Source organism: Sus scrofa, chromosome 5 (assembly GCF_000003025.6).
Source record: "Sus scrofa isolate TJ Tabasco breed Duroc chromosome 5, Sscrofa11.1, whole genome shotgun sequence".
Taxonomy (NCBI): Eukaryota; Metazoa; Chordata; class Mammalia; order Artiodactyla; family Suidae; genus Sus; species Sus scrofa.
Window position 1 is genome coordinate 8193787 of NC_010447.5, and position 21531 is coordinate 8215317.

General features: G+C 41.5%; 1 protein-coding gene across 4 annotated transcripts in view; it reads right to left on the reverse strand.

The window, feature by feature from the left end:
• The window catches only part of TNRC6B (trinucleotide repeat containing 6B), a 259378-nt gene that overhangs the window by 141353 nt on the left and 96494 nt on the right, over positions 1-21531 (reverse strand). For 3 of the 4 annotated variants that reach the window (XM_021092847.1, XM_021092845.1, XM_021092843.1), the window contains exon 4: positions 20523-20590. In XM_021092847.1, coding sequence (XP_020948506.1) covers positions 20523-20590 — 68 coding nt within the window. Of the gene's footprint in view, positions 1-6465; positions 10391-20522; positions 20591-21531 lie in introns of those variants that run through there. The other variant, XM_021092846.1, reaches the window with a different exon arrangement.

Consider the following 21531-nt stretch of genomic DNA (forward strand, 5'->3'; position numbering starts at 1 on the left):
ACACAACTAATCCTCCAGCTACAACGCCCTGCCCTTAAGGCTACTCTTAACAGTTCTGCCCAATCTTCAAGGCTCAGCTCAGATCCAAGGCCCTCATAAAGCCTTCTCGGATCAACCCAGTAAAATCAGCCTTTCTCCTCTCTCAAACCCCTTCTGATTTTCTAACGGCAACCACTGTGGTAATGGGAGGACATGGGTCGCCTTATCCTCTTTATAAAACAGTACCCTTTTGATGGCATCCAACAGCACTGGCATTACACATTGCCGTCTTTGGACATCTTACCAAAGAAATCAACTTAAGGGAAATTTTAGTAAACTTGGGACTACTGATGATTCTCAAAGCTCTATCTCCACTCACATATCTCATTACTCCGGATGTTCATTTGGATGTCCCAAGATTCAGTAACTCCAAAACTGAACTCATTGTCTCAATCCCACATCCATCTCTTGTCTAAGTGGAACCTAACCCAGTGAATGGTACCACAATCTCAACAGTAGCCTGTGCCAGAATAGAGGTGTCATCTTTAATTTCCCCAACCCTCGTCTTCTTTCGCCCAATGAGCAGGTCCTGAAAAATCTCCCTGAGAGTCTCTGGATTTAGCTTCTTCTTCCCAACCTGCTGTCAGTCCAGACCACTGTTACCTGAGATTACAGCAGCAGCATCTGGTCTTATACCCAACCCTCCAGCCATCTTCTGTGGTGCAGCTAGAAAGTCCAATCTGAACAGATGAAATTCCTGTTAAAAATCCTTTAGTTGTTCTCAAGATAAAAACTTCCAAACATGATGTATAGACTCTTCTATATCTGGCCAGTGTTTACCTTTTCAGCGTCACTTCTCATTTCCCAGATTACCTCTTCCCTCACACACATTACACTCCAACCACGACTAAATACTCTACATGCAGTTCTCCAAATATGCTGAAGTCCTCTCTTGCCTCAGGGCCCTTGCATAAGCTGGTCCTTCTATTTCAGTTGGGTGTCCCTCTTTTGTAATCACTCAACAACCTGAGGATGGGCCAGGCTCCTTGCATTTATATCCTTTTTAACTTTAGCAATGGCACCTGGAAAAAAATCTTCCTGCTACTCCTATGCTAGCACTTACCCAATATCTAGCATGTAGTGAGATTTCAATAATTATCTGTTGAATGAATGAATAGATAAAAATTTTGTCTTTGAAACAAATTCCAAAGTCAATGAATAAAAGCTGTGTGTCATCTATATTAAATCAACGGCACTGGATAAAGTGGGCAATCGACCTAAATTTATATTTTATCTGTCTTTTGAGTCAAAACTATTAATAGTTTGGTTAAAAAAAAACAGAGTTTACACGTACAGGCTCAGAATAATGAAAATGAAGGGGAAAACACTGTATTTTACGTTCTCCTTTGTCTTGTAAACTCTCAAACCAGTTCATTCGAAACCACTGAGAACCTTTTGATGCAAAACACAGAATGTATGAAAAGCAGCCAAGCACATGTGGACACATCACAGAGGCAGAGCCTGAAGGAAGCTGGAGAGCATGAGGAGCCGGCATCAGACCATAGGAATGTAGGCACTTTAATAAAAGTCCTTGTCCAGGCTGAAGCTCAGCACCATGGGTGCACGCGCTTTGTGATCCTGGGAGGTATGTGGGGCCACAGCAGCCTTTCTAGTTTATTTAACAGAGAGAGGGGGAGAGGGGGAGAGAGAGCGCAAAGGGGAAGGAAACACTTACGAAGCAACGAGACTAGGTGCCAGCCCTTGGGTAGAGCATTTCCTTTATGCTTCACCACAGGTCATCCCCACTTTGCCAATGAAGAAACAGGGGTTTATGGTCACACAGCTTGCTCCTGGTGACCTTAAACCCAGGTCTAATTCAAATACTTTTTTATTGAGCACTTGCTTGTGCTAAGCCCTACCCAGATGCTGAAGGATTGAGCAACAAGCAAAACAAAGTCTGCTCTCGTGAAAGCTTATGGCTTTGTGGGGAGTGAGGCAGCACACACAGATAATGTGACTTCAGCTAGTGACATAACTAAGGGGTATTAAAAAGTAAAGCTGAGGGAGGTGATAGTGCAGGAGACAAGGTTAAGTGGCAGGGTTCTCAGAGATCATTTAAAAGATAATTTTGAGGAGATACTTCGGCAGGGCTAAAGAAAAATGCATCGAGCGACTGTCTTGCCAAATCTTCAATGAAAGCCTCTAGAACTACCAGAAGCAGAAGTTACCATTCACATCCTGATTATCGGTAAGGGACCCACAGGTGAAACGAACTATAGTGCTCGCCTAGTCATAACCCAAAGCAGTAGGTACGATGGTCAACAGATGGCAAAGTTTCCACATGAACTACTGGTTGTTCCGGGTGGCGGGCTGACCATATTGATTCTTAGATTCCCCCAGCACTGACACCAGTACCTGGCATAATAAATAGCTGCTGAGTATTTGAAGGAAGAAAGGAAAATATGTGAAAATGTCACCATCACAGATTAAATCCCCTTTCAGGACAAGCGGCATCCTTTCACCCCACCCCACTCCATCGGCAGTCTTAACCACTAGAAGCAGGTGAGGGAAGTCAGATTAGCGTAAAGCCTTGAACAATACTGCACTCGGAAACAATTAGCATGTGCTGCCCCACTCCCCAGCCCGTGGTCAGAAAGCCCACCTCTAAGTCACAAGCTCTACTTCAAGAACATCGAATATCCAAATGATAACTAAAAATTAATAAGGAGTAATTATTTGGCTTCTTTAAATAAGGGTTCTGCTAAAGTATCTACAAAGGCGACTTGCGGCACCCAGGGCCTGTTTCTTGTTTTTAAGGCCCCACCTGTGGCATATGCACGTTCCCCACTAGGGGTCGAATTGGAGCTATGGCAGCTACAGTTGCCGACCACAGCCACAGCCACAGCCACTGGGATCCGAGCCAAATCTGCGACCTACACCACAGCTCATGACACCAGATCCTTAACCCACTGAGCGAGGCCAGGGATTGAACCCGCATCCTCATGGATACTAGTCGGACTCGTTACCACTGAGCCACAAAGGGAACTTCCCGGGTGCCTGTTTTAACTACTGCACCCAAAGCACCAAGGTGAAGCTGCTGATTCTGTACTATTACGTCTCTCCCTGGACTCTCTCTTTGAGGGTAGGGACAAACTACATTCATCTGTGTGGCCTCAGGGCCTCGTCTAGTTTAATCGGCAGAAGGTCGATGATTATTCTGAGTCATAAAAATTAAATTTCTCCAAAGCTTTTCCGTCATCGGGCGGTTGGGGAGCTCGAGGCCCACCCCTCGCCGCTGCTATCCTCTGGGCCTGCCCACCCTCACGTACCACTCTTGCCGTGTCTCTTGTAGGGTGAAGCGCTGCAAAGGCCTTAGAAGTCTGAGCTTCAACTTTTAGAAGTTTATTTTTAAAGGACTGTCCCAGTGGCGACAGAGAATAACAAATGGCCATTCAAAGCAGAACAACAGAGTTGAGTTTGTGCCATATACCGAAGATGCCAATGTTTCTTTTCTGGCACACAGATGGAAGGACTGGAAAACAGTTTAAAAATAAGTTACCACTTCGGATAGATAGGCGCTATCAATTTTTGTGATGTTTCGGTAATATCTTCAAAATGAATCTGTGACATTTCTTTCTGCGACAGAGTAACGCTGTGAACGTTAGTATCGTCGCACAAATAGACCCAGCGTAAGGATACAGGGAGTGCAGGTGGGGAGCCTTTAGTGAGGGGGTATTAATTCTCTCCTCTGCACACGCTGCCTCGTTTTTTAAAAACCGCAACATGCAAGTTCGGATGTCCCTGGGTTTTTGCTCTTTCGAACATTAGCCACATCGCTCAAGTTTTTAAAGCTTCGTTTCACACTGCCAACAGAAAGAACACGGCAACAAAAGGCACACGTTAAATACTATCCATCTGCACCCCTGATTTACTACTCATTTTTATTTGCTTCTGAATTGCCATGGCTTTGGTGTGCCCTAAGCATTGGCTCTGCAGGAACGGAGATCCAAAATGGCAGCTGAGCTTCTGAAACTCACCAGAGCCATAATGCTTAACATACGTGAAACCACGTCTTAATTTAGCTCACTTTTCAACCTGTCTAGGGGAGAAGACTATTTACAAAAACATTTCAAAGAATCAGATGGGCAGTCTGTTAATGTTCATTATATCATTCTTCTTCTTGCCTAAAAGAACAAGCACCCTGCCTCGGGTTCCTCTGCTCTGCAAACTGAATTAACCTGCTATTCACATGTTTACATAGTCCACGAAAACAAGCGAATGGTAAAGCATGGAAAGCGTAGGTTTTTCTCACTCTTCTTCTTAAGGCCAACTTAGGAAATGGGCGTTAAATGAATCAATCGTCTAAGAAGTAAAGCCCCAAAGAGGCGCTTTCATTTTCAGAAACAACAACAACAAAAATCAGAGCTCTAATTTTCCTTAGGTATACCACAAGGCAACACTTCCTATCCCTACGGTAGTTTCTATGTCTTTTCCTTTAAATTCAAGCTGTAAAAAAAGATTTTTTAAAGAGACACATTTGTTCCAGATTACCTCTTTAATGTGATGTTTCCAATCCCTCTTACACAAAAGCTAAACTTGTATCACCAAAAAAATTTATACTGAATTTAAACCATCACTTCTCTACTTACTTCCATTACGAACATAATAACATTAATTTTAGAAAGAATAATAAGATACTTGCTCTTTAGAGACAGAGAACTTTAATTATCTTTATGTATTCAAATGGGAAGTCTTTTTGTTAAATTAGCGTGAAAGTCCCCTCATCTACACACAATTGGCCCAAAGAAACAGGCCATTTTCAGCACAAGAGGCCAATCCATTTTAACAGTGAATAAAGCTTTTGAAAGCACTACACACCCTCTTCCAGACTGTCAAATTTTCAAAATAGTCCAGCATTTTTTCCATTTTTTTTAACACTTTCAGGCCCAGCAAGCATCTTATAATTAGATTAATTAAAAAAGGAAACAACAACAACAAAAAACCCCACTGCTCTTTCACATCAAAATTATTCCATTTATGCTTAATTAGCTTTAATCCAAGTCTACATATTTAATGATGGGGATATGACAATTCGATCCATTTGCATATTTTAAATGCCTTTTCTCAACTATACTTTGTAACAGATTTAGAAGACCAATCTCTTTCTCATGCCAATATGCTAAGACATAAACCAGGAGGATACAAATAAGGGGGGGGGGGAGAGAAAGAAAACAAGGCCTCTGGGAGCCGGGATGTGCTGAGGGGGGTGGGGGCAATTTACCCGCCACATCACAAACTACAGTCCTTTCAGCCCACCAGACCCAGAAGCATTACATCACACCCTCACAATGATAGGGGGAGGTGGCTCTGAGAAAGCAAGTTTTCAGCCTTCTTCCCTCCCTGTTCCCAGGCTTTCTAGAATCCTGCACTAGGAGTAATGGAATTTAACTTCAGGGCACTGCACAGTTTCGGGGGTAACCAACCTCCATATACAGACAGCTACTTATTTGTGTGACCCAAAATGATCACCTCACAATGGGTACGTGGCTAAAACCGGCAACTACACACACAGATGCTGATTTGCGCTGAAAAGCCCAGTTCATCCGTATAAAATCAAACAGAAACTGTGATCTTTGAGAAACGAAGACGACCAATCCGCGGGGAGAAACTGATAGAGAAATAACTCCTAATCGGGGTGAAGAGCTGTTCAGATCTTAAAACACCATGTTTACACCAGAGTCCTACCATTTGGTTCAAACCACGATCAAAATAAAAGCGCATCTGGCTGCACATTTGAGAACACACACAGAGACCCGGTGCCAGTGAGCGCGCGCGGTGAGAGGGGTGATCCACACATTGCTTGGGAGGTTTTCACGCAGGGGAATCTACAAACCCCAAACCTCCTGGTGTTCACTCGCCCCCAGCCTGATGTTTAAAACGTATCAAGTCTTATTTTAGGTTTTACATCTTTCTAAGAAGGATGGCCTAGCTTTAAAATTTTTTTTTAAAAAAAAGGGGAAAAAAAAAAGAAAAAGGCTGTCCCATGGTGGTGCTTGCCCTCCCAGATCCTTTGTCGGCCTTAGCAGCCGAAAGAATGCAAACCCATTTATATTTATGCAAATTTTTGCAGCAGATTTAAGGGGGCAGGGAGAGGTCTGTGTATTTTAAAAAAACCTCTTTCTAAATATCAAATTTCCAATTACTCGCAGCTTCGTTTGTTTGCCAGACAGAAACGATGATGAAAATCTGCATATAAATTAAAAGTGCAATTAAATCGCTTCGAAATCAAATATTTTACCAAGGCTTTTCCATTTCTAAAATGCCGAACCAAAAGTACATCACGGATCTGATTTACACAGATTCACGAAATGTCTGAAGCCAGTCTCCATGCTAGACAAATGTCGATTTGCAACACCACTAGTGAAAACGGTTAGACAAGATCCATATAAATCAATTGGTTTTAAAAAATTGAAAATATTTACCAACCTCATAAAGTGCAGCAGTGCTTAAATCCAGCAAATTGAGGCATACAAGGTAGAAATGGAAATGAAAAAAGGTCCAAAAAATGATTTCTTTTTGTCTATCTGTTTTTTTGTATTTTAAATATTCAGAAACCAGCAGAGACTCTGTCGGCCATTTTGGCTTGAACTAACTCTCACACTCACTCTCCCTCTTGCTCTCTCTCTCCCCCTCTGTCTCTAAAGGAAGCAGCTTTTTGTGACCTTCAAATAGAGGCGGATCATGTGACTTGGGTTAGGTTTGTCAATCAGGAAAGGGGAGGGAGCTGGGGAAATGAAGCTGCCTTAAAGGGAAAGCGGCCCTTTTCCACTCACTTTCATTTCTGAAATGCTGTTATCTCATACTCTCCACCTACACACGCGGAATGTGAAAGTGGCAACAGCATAAGGGTAACAGATGAACAAAATATAAAAACCTTTATTGGTTTATAGAAATATGCTCAGTTGCTAACGATTCTTGCAGATCCTGGAGCTTGGCTTGCCACAGTTACTCTCTGGATGTTTGGGCAAGCACAGGCTGGCAAACTGCTCTTTCAAGGGGGGCTTAAACAACACCTTACCCAAACAAGACTTTCATCTTTAAAGATTAGGGTGAAATATAGGGCACGACTGATCTCTAACAAGCACCTAAAACGCACAGGAAAAGACTGAAAGGAAATATACCAAAGTATAAACTGTGAATGCCAGCTCAGAGAGGTTAAGCAACATATCCCAAATCACACAGCTAGAGAGCTGCAGAACAGTGACTGGTTTCCCATTTGAACTCCACATGGACCTTTTGGGGGCGTGTGTGTTTGATATCTCCTTCACCTGCCCCAAATAAAAGCTAAGCTGCAACACAGCAAACTGGCAGGTCTGAGTCACCTCTAATCTCCTCCCCCATGTGAGGAATAGCTCAGCTGCTGACCTGGAGTAAACACGAAATTGAAAACCTACCTGGCATCCCCCATGCCCAAGTCCCTTCTCACTCAGTGCATCTTGCTTTCTACCCACCAAAGAAAAGCACGCTGGGTTTGCATCTCTAATCTCCAGGGGTGAAAAGGCTGTGTAACCTCTTTTTTTTTTTTTTTTTCTTTTTTTTTAGGGCCGCACCCGTGGCAAATAGAAGTTCCCACGCTAGAGGTGGAATCAGAGCTACAGCTGCCAGCCTATACCACAGCACACAGCAACGCTGAATCCAATCAGCATCTGTGGCCTACACCACAGCTCACGGCAACACAGGATCCTTAACCCACTGAGTGAGGCCAGGGATCGAACCCGCAATCTCATGGATCCTAGTTGGGTTCGTTAACTGCTGAGCCACAAAGGGAACTCCAAGACTGTGTAACCTCAGTTAGGCTTCGGTTTTCCCATCTGTGCAATGTAAGGACTGGACATCGCTGGGTGATATCTCTGGTTCCTTTCAGCTCTAAAACTGTATTCAGCTTCTTTCTTTGAGCAGTTTTGTTTCATCTTACCCTTGCCATCTCAGAAACCTTACCCTGGGAAAGCTTTTCCTTGACACTCCCTGTCTAGACCAGGCCTTCCTGTTCAACAGTCCCGAAACATCCTCTACCACCTCCTCAGAGTGCTGGTAACAACCGCAGTTCATTATTTGTCAAAGAACTTGCTTACAGCTGTTTGTATAAAGACACACCACACACCACCTCTTTCTTCACTGCTGTGTGAGGCCCAACACCAAGCCCCCCACGGCAGGTGACTGACTGACTGGACTGACTTCCATCTCCACTCAGAACGCTGGGCGGAAGAGGAGGACACGTGCCACTCAAACATGAGGAGTAACAGTCCCATCGTTTTCTGAAACTCATCTCCACCTATTTGTCTTAAGGACTGCCTGAGGAAATAGAGTAACTAAAATGATAGAAAGCGGGCACAAGTGCCCTGTGACTCTCAGAGTCCGTCCATCTCTAAAGCCAGAAAGGGTCGGAATCCACAGTGTGCTTCTCCCAGACGAACGTAATCCGACATGCCAGCCGGCAGAGAAAGGATGGATTCTGCAGGCCCAGCATTCCTTGAAAAGGAGCCTATGAACCCTTCTAAATCCCGCACGTTGCCATCCTGGCTCCTGGGTCTTTGTGCAGGCTCCCTCCTTCGCTTCTTCCACTCTGACAGCCGAAGAGGACAGGAGCTGTTGCGGGGCAGGCAGAGGCCAATGCCTAGACGATCTGGCAGCTTGAATATTTATGGCATAAATGCTTCCACTGTCCTCCCACGGGCCCAAGGGGAGCAGGGGCCAGGACCTGGACTGACAATTGAGATGTAGGCAAAAGCAGGAAACTCCTCAGATGGAAATTTTGAATATTTAGTCTATTTTTATCCCTCCAATACCTTCCAGATGAGTTACGGGAAGCTAACTTACGTGGGACATGCACAACATGTTAAAACGCATGGAGACTGTACAGCTGCCTTTTTTAACTTGTGACAGACACGATTTCTTTATGAGACTGAATTTGGCTAAGTCTCCCTTTCTCAATGTAGAATATTATTGTACCAACGTGTTTATGTGTTACCTTTTAAGTGTTAAACAGCAAGCTGCACAAAAAGTCGAGAAACATAAACACATTTGAAAGAAAAATATTAGTTCTATTTTCAAATAATGTGATCAATATTTTCCTTCAAGCTCCGGGCATCTTTTTCTGGGTGAGATACCTCTTAACTTTAAGCAATCAGTCCAACTGTTCATCTGAAAGAAGGAAGTGCAATAAATGCACTATTTCCCCTGTATTTCCAGGCATTCTGGACTCTGCGATATATTTATTGTACTTTTTAAATATTAATAATTAGTGGTTTTATTTTTAAGATTTAAAAAAATTTTTTTTCTGCTTTTTATGGCTGTACCTGTGGCAAATGGAGGTTCCCACCACAGCTCACCACAACGCTGGATTCTTAACCCACTGAACAAGGCCAGGGATCAAACCCGTGTCCTCATGGATACTAGTTGGGCTTTCAACCCCGAGTCACAATGAGAACTCCTAGACAGTGTTTTTAAATTATATTATTGGGAGTTCCCATTGTGGCTCAACAGAAAGGAACCCAACTGTGTAAGATGCACAAAGAATTAGTCACTGAAACTACGTCAGCTATGTGTTTTCCTGAGGGAATGCTACCAAACTTCTACCAAATAGATAATTTCCACATTATCCCTACTGTTCCAGAATCTTCGGAGATAGAAGCCATAACAAAAAAAATGCAGTCTGTACCCATGAAATATAGGAAGGCCAGTCACCTCTTTCAAAAACAAGACGCCACACTCTACACTTACCATTCATTCACGGACTCCAGAACCATTTTTTGAGCATCTACTATGTATTACGATACTACGCTAGAACCAAGCCCAGGAGCGTACAAAGAGGATTTTAACACCTTGAAGGATAGATTCATGCAAAGACATAATTAAAACACAGCATGGTAAGTGTCATAATTAAAGTATAAATAGAGATAAAAGATAGCTATGCTATAGGGATACAAAGAACTGACTGCTGAGAGTCAGAAAAAGGTTCACAAGGGAAGGGAGATTGTAAACCAAGTCTTAAAGCGTGAGTAGGAGTTCGCCTTGCGGAGAACAAAGGAAAAGCAAAGGCTTCTCTCCGTCTTATCAACTTCAGTGCTACCAATGACAGCAACAAGGAAAGCCAACCAGAAAACATACAAATGTTAAGTGCTAAGCTGTTCAGGATCTTAACCCCAACAAAGTCAGAAGTAGAAAGAGGAGCCAAAACTACACTGGAATCTCTAAGGCAACTAGAATCCAAAATCTTTGGAGAATGTTAGCATTTACGCTTTTATTACACATTTATATATTAGAATGCTAGCAGACCTTTAAGGAACATTAAAAAAAATTCTTGGCATTCCCTTGTGGTACAGTGGGTTAAGGGTCTGGCAGCAACGCAGGTCACTGCTGTGGCTCAGAACTAATCGCTGGTCCGGGAACTTCTACATGCCACGGGCGTGGCGAAAACAAAAAAACAAAACCCCTTAAATTCTTTTTGTCTTTTCAGGGCCACACCCACGGCACATGGAGGTTCCCAGGTTAGGGGCTGAATCAGAGTTGTAGCTGGCAGCCTACGCCACAACCACAGCAACACGAGATCTGAGCCACGTCTGCCACCTTCCCCACAGCTCACGGCAATGCCAGATCCTCACCACTGAGAGAGGCCAGGGATGGAACCTGCGTCCTCACGGATACTAGTCTGATTCGTTTTGCTGAGCCACAAGGGCAACTCCTTACATTCTTAAACCAAACCTCAAAAGTCAAATCTGCATTTGGAGATGCCATCCCTGACACTCCGGTTTGAGTCCAGTGTCCTCCCCTGTGCTTCCTGGCACCCTGTATATACCTCGATGGTAGCACCTTTGAGCCCTGTTAGTAATGCTACCCACTTACTTGGTGCTTGCTCCTTCAAACCATGAGCTTTTTTTTTTTTTCTATTTTAGATCTGCACTCTGCATATGGAGGTTCCCAGGCTAGAGGTCCAATCGGAGCTACAGCTGCCAGCCTACACCACAGCCACAGCAATGTGGGATCCCACCCGAGTCTGTGACCTACACCACAGCACATGGCAACGCTGGATCCTTAACCCACTGAGCGAGGCCAGGGATCGAACCCTCAACCTCATGGTTCGTTTCCACTGCACCGCAACAGGAACTCCTGTTTTTTTCTGAATTTTCTATTTGTCAATTTTTTATTTTGTTTACTATTTTATTTTATTTTACTTGTCTTTTTGCCTTTTCTAGGGCTGCTCTCGCGGCATATGGAGGTTCCCAGACTACAGGTCCAACTGGAGCTGTAGCCACCGGCCTATGCCACAGTCACAGCAATGCAAGATCCGAGCTGCGTCTGCGACCTACACCACAGCTCATGGCAATGCCGGATCCTTAACCCACTGAGCAAGGCCAGGGATCGAACCCACAACCTCATGCTTCCTAGTCGGATTGGTTAACCACTGAGCCACTACGGGAACTCCTATTTGTCAACTTTTTAAAAGCTGCCATTTTTATGATTACTTTCCTCGCTGTAAGTAAATATTCACTTTGGTACCTAATTATGTATTTCAAATGAAATTTCTTTTTCTTAGAGTAGTCCCACAAAACCTAGATCTGCTCCTGGTCAGAAAGATGGGTCTCTTTGCCTGAACCGGGGCATCTGAGGGGGAAGGAATGCCTGGAAGACCTTAGGGAGAGACACTGGGCGGGAGCAGGAGGAGCCTTTAAACAGCACGCAAGTAGGCTAAAGGTATCTTACAGAGGCCCTCGGAAACAGAGAGTTCAGATGTGGAGAGAAAAATCTTTTTTTTTTCCTCCAAAATAATAATCAACTGGCTTATAGGTAGGGACACTTTGGGAGAAGAATCGTGATAAAAGCGTGTCAGTTGGGGAGTTCCCACTGTGGCACAACGGGATCAGTGATATCCTGGGATTGCTGGGACACAGGTTCCATCCCTGGCCCAGGGCAGTGGATCTGGCGTTGTCACAGCTGCAGCTTAGGTTGCAACTGCAGGTCCAATCTGATCCCTGGCCTGGGAATTCCATACATTGCAGGACGGCCGAAAGAGAAAAAAAAATTGCGTCAGTTGGAATATATTTAACAAAGCAGTATATTTAAGAGTATATACTTATATATTTAAGGGTATATAAGCAGTATATTTAAGACTTAAGAATGTATTTAAGAGTTTCCTGGTGGCCCAGTGGTTAAGAATTGGTGTTTTCAATGCTGTGGCCCAGGATCAGTCCTGGTCTGGAAACTGAGATCCCACATCAAGCCTCAAGCTGCTGTATGCCACAGCCAAAAGGGGAGAAAAAAAAAAAAAAAAAAAAAAAAAAGCACTGAGTATAAAGTCAAACGTGACAGGTTATCAATTCACTTTTCCTCTGCTCCTGGAGTTAGGATTTTCAGTCACCCCACCTCAAAGGGAGTGTCGACAACAGGGATTGTAACAGTCCGTGGGAACTACTGACCTCTTCATTTATTCAATATATCCTTAGTGATGCCTTCTGGTGCCACTGGCAGTGACCACGCTGGCCAAAGCCTCTGTTCTCGTAGAGCTGATGACAGAGCGTAAAGCCATAACCCGAACCTGCACTGCCTGCCTCCTCTTCACCATGGTCTCCCCGTCAGCTTCTACCCAAACTTTAGTTCGCAGAGATTCCGCGGGCATCGAATGGCAGAGCTCAGGGCAGAACTTGCGTTCTGGCCCTCCAGCGATCACAGAATTTGAGTTCTTTTCGTGACACCACCGGAGATTCTTGCTGAACATGCATTTCTTTATTTATGTTTACATAAGACTGTATTTCAAAACAATCTATAACTACCCAAAAACAGTAACATCGCCCAAAAAAGCAGCCTTAAAACATCGATTTCAAGGAACTGGGCAAATACATCAACCTTCAAGTCATGTTTTTCTATAAAGGCATATTATTTGTTCATAAGTAAAATATAAGCTAAATAAAAATGAATTTTATTAAATAGCTGTATTTTGCTGAGAGTGGCATGATCTACCCTAGTCACTGTCATTTAAAATCATCACCTAACCTACAATAGCAATCAGTAGTCATTTTCAATTATGAAACACAGGAAAAACCTCATAAAATAGAATTCAGAACTTAGACATTTTCAAAGAATTAATTTTTAAGTAAGTTCAATGCAAATTAGAAAATTAATTAGCAACTGAAAGTTTCCAAAAGACCTGATACAAAATGTTTGTGGTTATACTAAAATTCCCAGCAGCAAAAATTCCCTGAGCATATCAATCTACTGAACTTCTTTGTGGCATTTTCAAAATACCAATAAACTTGAATATAAAATTCATTTCCTTTCTCCCCAAAACATCTGAAAAAACTATATAGAAACCCAACCATTTTTCTGATGTCCAGCTGACTGCTGTGTAATAACGACTGTGTTTACAGAGAGTCCGATTTGGTACGTCTTAATAAGTTTATTTTAACACGTACATATTTTAAAGGCCCCAAGTAGGGGAGGAAAGGCTGGTGAAAAACTGATGGTAGAAAACAAAGTAAAATGTTAAAAACCAACCAACCAACCAAAAAAAAAAAAAAAAAAAAAAAAAAGAGACAAACAAAAAAAACCTTTCCTATGGCTAAATACAAGGGTTATATTTTGAAGATAATTATCCATAAAATGAGTGATTTGAGAATATTTTCATTTTCTCTGTATCTAGGAAATGCTATAGAGTTTCTCAAAACTTTTAAGTAAGCACCAAAAGAATGATTTCCAGGAGCTCCCACTGTGGAGCAACGGGATTGGTGGCATCTCAGGAGTGCTGGGACACGGGTTTGATTCCTGGCCTGGCACAGTGGGTTAAGGATCCGGCCTTGCCACAGCTTTGGCTTAGGTTGAGACCAAAACTCAGATCTTATCCCTGGCCTGAAAGTTCTACATGCTGCGGAGCAGCCAAAAGAGAAAACAAAAGAAAGGTTCCCCAAGAGTTTAGTGTTAAATTGGGTGGTCAGATATAAAACAAGGAAAGAATAAACTTTTAAAAGTTGTACTGCAGTATAAGATGAATGTGAGGAAGACAGAGCTGTTGATGAAGGAGGAGAAGCAGAGGGGAGTTCCTGTCCTGACTCAGTGGTTAACAAATCTCTCTAGCATCCATGAGGACACAGGTTCTATCCCTGAGCCTTGCTCAGTGGGTTAAGGATACAGCGTTGCTGTGAGCTGTGGTGTAGGCCACAGACGTGGTTTGGATCCTGTGTTGCTGTGACTGTGGTGCAGGGCGGCAGCCACAGCTCCAAGCTGACCCCTAACCTGGGAACTTCCATATACTGCAGGTGTGGCCCTAAAAAAATAAAAAAAAAAAAAGGAGTGGAAGCAGAAATAAAGATAAGGAATTAATAATTAATAATTCAGAAAAATTAAAAGGCCATTTTATAACTAGACATTTAAGCTGGGAAGAATGTAATTAGTAAGAAGAGAATTAATCAAGACATTGAGACATTTCAAAAAGCCACGTTACACCACACTGAGGTAAGAAGGGTAGTGCTGACCCCCTAAACTATATTCTTCTTTCTGAATCAATATAAAACTATCATCAACACTTCGACTTCCCTACATGGAGACCATGCAAGAACAGAATCTTCCTTAGAAAGAGAAATAAAAAAAGGGAGCACCTCAAGAGAGCAGAGATACAGAAACTGATGTAATTAATTACACTAACAATTCCTAAAAGGGGGGTAGTACCTATAAAGCACATTATTAAATGTGATTTTTTGGTTTTTAAATTTTAATATGACATTTCATAAAACATATATAAAAAATTATCATTTCAAAATAAAATCAATATTAAAGTTATTAATTTGGGGGGGGCATGCCCATGGCATGTGGAAGTTTCTGGGCCAGGGATTGAACCTGCATCACAGCAGTGACCCAAGCCACTACAGTGACAACGCTGGATCCTTAACCTGCTGCACCACAAGCGAACTCCTAAAAGTTATCAATTTTACTTTCTTTTTGGGGGCACATAGTCTTTGAAATCCAGGCTATGTTTTACATTTAAAGTATATTTCAGGAGTTCCCATAATGGCTCAGTGGCTAATGAATCTGACCAGCATCCATGAGGCCACAGGTTTGATCCCTGGCCTTGCTGAGTGGGCTAAGGATCCGGCATTGCCGTGAGCTGTGGTGTAGGTTGCAGACACGGCTCAGATCCCGCGTTGCTGTGGCTCTGGCATAGGCCGGTGGCTACAGCTCCGATTAGACCCTGACCCTGGGAACCTCCATATGCCACAGGTGCGGCCCTAAAAAGAAAAAAAAAAAAAAAAGTACATTTCATTTTGGCTAATTCTTCTTACTGTAGTTAAAAAAAAATTCACAACATTAAATATTTTAACTATTTTTAAGTGTAAAGTTCAGGAGTGTAACTATATTTGCTTTGTTTTGCAACAGATCACTAGAATGTTGTCATCTTGGACTCTATATCCATTAAATACTAATTCCCTTTCTCTCTCCCTCTAGCCCTTGGCAGCCACCTTTCTACTTTCTATTTCCACAATTTCGACTACATTAGAGACCTCATATGGGTGGACTCATATAGCACTTGTCCTTTGTGACTGGCTTACTTGCTTAGCATAATGTCTTTGAAGTTCATCCCTATTGTAGTAAGTAACAAGATTTCCTTCTTTTTTAAGGCTTCATAATATTCCATTGTATGTATGTATATACCACATTTTCTTTATCCATTCAATGGACATTTGAGCTGCTTCCACTTCTTGTCTATATGAATAATGCTGCAATGAATATGGGAGTGCGAATATCTCTTCCAGATTTTGCTTTGAAAGATTTGTTTTTAATGACGACCTTTCATAAAATGAATCAAAAGAATTAAGAAATCAACAAAAATTTAGTAGAAAAAAACTGAATAAAATAATTTAAAAACAAATATCTTTTGAGACTAGGCATGACATTTCAGCATGGAAATTTAAAGTTTAGACTTGTTTGTAATCTATATTAAAAAAATTTTTTTAAAGGAAGAAATGACAAAGAAGTCAAACTCATTAGTACACCAAAACTGATATCTAACTTTAAAATAATTTACCAGTAATGATATGCCCACAAATATTTAGATCATGATTTGTATCATAAATAAAAGCAAATCAAAATCCTGCCTGGGTAGAAACATTTTATCTGAAATGAGCTTCCAATAAGCATCATCAAATATAATCTATGAACAAGTATCTGCTTGTGCTGCATTTTTTTTTTTTTTTTTTGCTTTTAGGGTGGCACCCGTGGCACATGGAGGTTCCCAGGCTAGGGGTTGAATCGGATCTACTTGGAGGCCTACACCACAGCCACAGCAACGCAGGACCTGAGCCACGTCTGCAACCTGCACCACAGCTCACAGTGTAACGCCAGATGCTTAACCCACTGAGCGAAGGCCAGGGATTGAACCTGAAACTTCATGGTTCCTAGTAGGATTCGTTTCCACTGCGCCACGACGGGAACTTCTGTGCTGCATTTTGAAAAGCTATAAGCGTTTCATACTTACCCCTGTGTTAAGCACGTGATTAATACTGTGTGAGTTTAGTGTATAATTACATGGCAATAAACCTGGTTTGTCTTATTTATTCCAATAGCTTATAAAGTGAGTATCTTCATTAAATAAACCTCATTAAAAAGCAACAATATTACGACAACATACAGACAACAAATGTTTAAAGCTATACACTCTACCAAAACTTATTCACACATACACCAGAAATCAGCAAAACCAATCTAAACATTAACAGTTTAGCAGAAATATTTGTCAATATCAAAAGTGAATTACCTTTTGTGAAAGCTTTCTACATGCATAGCTACCTTAATCTGCCCCTTAACAGAACTTACTCCACTGAAATAAGTATCACAGAGATAAAATAATTTTTTCAAGACCTCCGGAACCTATGGTAAAAATGTTAAATGAAGAAATGAAAGTGGCACAGATGAGTGAACAGAAATAATTTTAGACCTAAACCCTCCTAGACTTTGCTCTGTGACCTTGGAGTGTGTTATATTATACCTGTGCTCCATCTGCCTCCATAAATGAAACTGGCCATCCATCAAAACTAATACCAGTGAATGTGGGCCACTTTAGTAACCAATTAAGGAAAAAATTAAGTTCGGTCTCTGCCTCACACCATACACAAAAATGAGTACCAGTTCAATTAAAGGCCTAAATGTGAAAAATACAACAGAAAAACAAAGGCGAGGTCAGCACGCGAGGTAGACTTCTCGCGGCAAGCACAAACCATAATGTTCATAAAGACAGATTTTACTACATAAACATTTAAATGGTTTATTGGTATGAAAGATACCACAATGTCAAAAGATAAGACCTGAGGGAAAATATTTAAAACATCTCAAAAGACAGAGGTAACACCTATACTTTTATAAAGGGTTCCTACAGAGAACAAACAACCCAGTGCAAAAGTAGGAATCATATGTAAATAGGGTGGTGGTACATGAAATAAAAATCAATGGCCAAAACACTAACAAAAGATATTCCATTTTATTAGTAAGCAGAAAAGTGCAAATTAAAATATTAGAGTGGCAAACACTCAAAGATAAATAATTTTATTGTTACCCAAGGTGTGGAGGACGGGGCGCCCTCATTCACTGCTGATAGAAATGAACACTGGTAGACCTTTTTTTTTTTTTTTTAATGGGCACACCCTTGGCATATGGAAGTTCTGGGACCAGGGACTGAATCCAAGCTGCAATCCTGACCTATGCCGGAGGTGCAGCAATGCTGAATCCTTTAACCCACTGCGCTGAGCCGGGGATCAAACCCACATTTCTGCAGTGATCCGAGCCACTGCAATCAGATTTTTAACCCACTGTGCCACAGTGGGACTCCTGACATAGCTCTTTTGAAAGGTAATTTGATAGCAGTGATCTCCTTGTAGAAAAAAAATAGGTCCTTGAGCCAAATGGCAAACAGATCCATGTCTAGAAACCTATTCTACAGAAATACACCTATGTATAAAGACATAAGAATAAAGATGTTCAATAAAGTATTGTTTATAATAATCAAAGAAGTGAAGGCCACCAAAATACTTATTAGAGAAGAATGACTACAGTATATCCGTTCAACAGACTGTGAAAGATGTCAGATTAAAAAAGTCTCAGAAGAGCTATGTGAGAAAAAAATCTAGTTGTTTTTTCTAAATACACAGAAAATATTTAAGAAGATTAGGAAAGGAAGGAGGGTAAGAGAAGCATCTTGTTTTTATTTCTAAATCCACACTTAACGCTTTGAATGTTTTATGACAACCATGTATTACTTTTTATAATTAAAAAATAAAAGGATGAATGGGAATTTCGTAAGTCATTCAGCAATGTGTCACTCACAGGATCTAGACTGGAGTATTCAGTGCCTAGATCCTGCCCTCCAGGAGTCAATCATCCTTTGCTAATTGCAGTTCTGAGACACAAAAAATGAAAAATAAAAATCTTTCGACCTTTTTATTTCTATTGCCTCAAACAAAAGAACACAGCACCTTTGCTCCCCACTCCCACAGAAGAAGAGGTGGGCAGGCCTGTGGGAGGAAGGCCCAGCAAGAAGGTTCACTTCTGCTTTAGCATTTCTTTTTTTTTTTAATTTATTTTTTATTGTCTGCTTTATCATTTCAATATATGAGAGCAGACGGAGCCCAGAAAAACAAAAGAAAAGGTTCATCTGTGAAAAGGTAGAGACTTGTGTAAGTAGAACAATCAAGGGAGAATGGTAAGGACACAACCCATGACGTTTTCAGGTCTGCTCGGGCTGTCTGAAGCTCTCTAAAAGAAGTACAGTTTGTATAACATAAAACTTGTGGGAGAATCTGTCCCAGCAATGTTTCCTGAATACCTAAAGAAGCTGATTCAGGAGAGAGGTTAGTGGAGCAGGTTTTTAAAGAGAAAGACTGGTTTGTGTGGGAAATGGATACCCTTCAGAGAACAGAACCTTCATCTGTGCTTTAAAGAGGCTTAATGCCATTTTCATTGTTTCCCCAACTCACTCTTATCCTTGAGACTTTGATCTTGACAGCTGCAGTTTTGCCACAATACTTTTCAGGAACATAACTCGCAGAGCTGGCAAAGAGTTTGGGTTCAAGAGGTATTATAAAACACTTTAAAGTCAGTAAGATCCGGATTCAAATCGTAACTTCGATTTTAAGTTGCATTACCATGGGCAAGTTACCGATTCCAATATCTGAGTAGGCTGAAGACACTGTAAGGGGTGGAAATAACATACACAGCATCTAAGCCAAGTACTTAGTGCACAGAAAACCCTTCTCAAATGGGAGCTATGATTTTCACATACCTTTGACCTGAGTGTCGGAGTGGGGAAGTGGGTAGGGGGGCAGGGCACCTGAAGAGTTCCTGTAATTCTACTGGGACTAGATGTTTGGCTTTCTCGTTTGCTAAAGATGAATTGATTTCATCCACCCATGCAGAATATAAGTCCATTTGACAGAATACAGCAAAGTTAGGATTTATATTGTAAGCTATTTTTAAAACTGCCTGGTTAGCAAATTAAACCAGCTGTGAAAATATCCTGGTTTCCATTCACAACAAATACAAGACAAACATTCTCCTTTAATGAACCTGGCCTCGTGGCAGGCAGCGCAGCATATTCTGCATAATTTATCCCTAAGAGTTTCAGAGACGTAATTTCTGTAAGACAGACCCAAACTAAATTATTTTCTAGGAAAAAACAAAGATGAGAGAAAAAAGTTTCTCTCTACAAACTTTTAGTAAATTCCATGAATCACTGTCCCATTCAACTTAGAAGACTACTGTCTGAATAAAAAAAAAAATAGTAGCTGGGTCAGTACTTAACGCCACTCTTAACTGTTTTTCCTTTAAAAGGGCATATGAAACACCAGTCTGCTCTGCAATATAATTTTTCAAGTTCTGTGACAGAGAGAGGAAAAAATCTACTCACTGCCACCAAAAAGCTACCCAGAGGATCTCAATTTCAGATTCAAAACTTATCACTCCTTAAGAAGTTAAAGGAGAGATCCTGAATTATTTAGAATGTTGGCAAAATTATATTATTTATAATTCCTTTTCCTTAAGGGAAATAACCTGTTATTTAAACAAAGATCAGAAGTACACATAACTAAATGGAATAGAATTTCAGGAAGTACTATTCAAATAAATTCACACTTGGAATGCAGGGAAACAGTCTATTAATTTATTTCACTTAAAGACATTGTTAAGAAAAGGATATACCATTTTATACTTTCTTTGGAAATTAACCAGACTGAATTAGTTCAATTTGGAACATCCTAAGCCTTAAAGCCTTTGCTAAAGCGTAACATAAATTTTGATTAGTCAAGTGTGAACAACTACAAAAGCCAACTTTCTTGTCCCTCCAGTTAGTCCGTCTATAAATAGAAGCAATGCCTTAAGAGCCACCAAAGCAACTGGTGAGCTCCACAATGTGCCCAGCATATACATCGCCTGCAAACACGCTCTCAGCGTGTGTAACCAAAGTGCTTCTGAAGATCTGTAACGAGACCCTTTTTAAATAAACTGTGACTCACTGTTTGCTTTCTTCACCAGGAGGTGGAGTCTTGCCATGCCCTTCCATTACAAAATCCTCCTGTTCCACCTGCAAAGGCAAGCACCACAGGTCAGCAGTAGTCAGTACTAAGATGCAACTCACTCCCAAGTGCCAGGGCCTGCGCTTGTAGCAGCACAGGACATTTCACTGCAGGACCTAGACAGGGGCCTGAGCCACTGGTTTTCACTCTCCTGGTTTGCTAGGGCATCTCTCTTGGGTGACCAGATTTACAGAATAAAAAAGGAAGTGTTTTTTTTTTGTTTGTTTTTTGTTTTGTCTTTTTACGGCCACACCTGCGGCATATGGAGGTTCCCAGGCTAGGGGTCCAAGTGGAGCTGTAGCTGCCAGCCTTGGCCACAGCCACAGTCACAGCCACACCAGATCCGAGCCACATCTTCGACCTACACCACAGTTCATAGCAATGCTGGATCCTTAACCCACTGAGCAAGGCCAGGGATCGAACCTGAGTCCTCCTCATGGTCAGATTCATAACTGGTCAGATTTGTTTCTGCTGAGCCACGATAGGAACTGCCCAAAAAAGGACGCATATTGACTTGCAACCCATAACTGTGACAAAAGATTAGCAGCTGGAATATAATAAAGAATTGCTATGAATCAATAAGAAAAAGACAACCTGCCAGAAAAATTTACAAAATAATGGAGTCCTCTTCAGAGGACCCATAAATGGCCCTAAACATATGAAAAGGTGTTCAATCTCCTGTCAATTAGGAAAATGCAAATTAAAACCACCAAGAGAAACCAGGTCACAACACCAGGCTGGCTAAAATTTAAAAGTTGGGCAAAACCAAGCGTTGTCAAAGGTGCAGAGCAGTAGCAACTCTCATCCACTCCCGAAGGGAGAGAAAATTGGTACAATTACTTCCAGAGAAACTTTTGCACCTACGCAAAAATACTTTTAGTAGCATTATTTTTAACAGGAAAAAAAAATACAGAAACAAACATCCACCAACAGTAAAATAGATAAATAG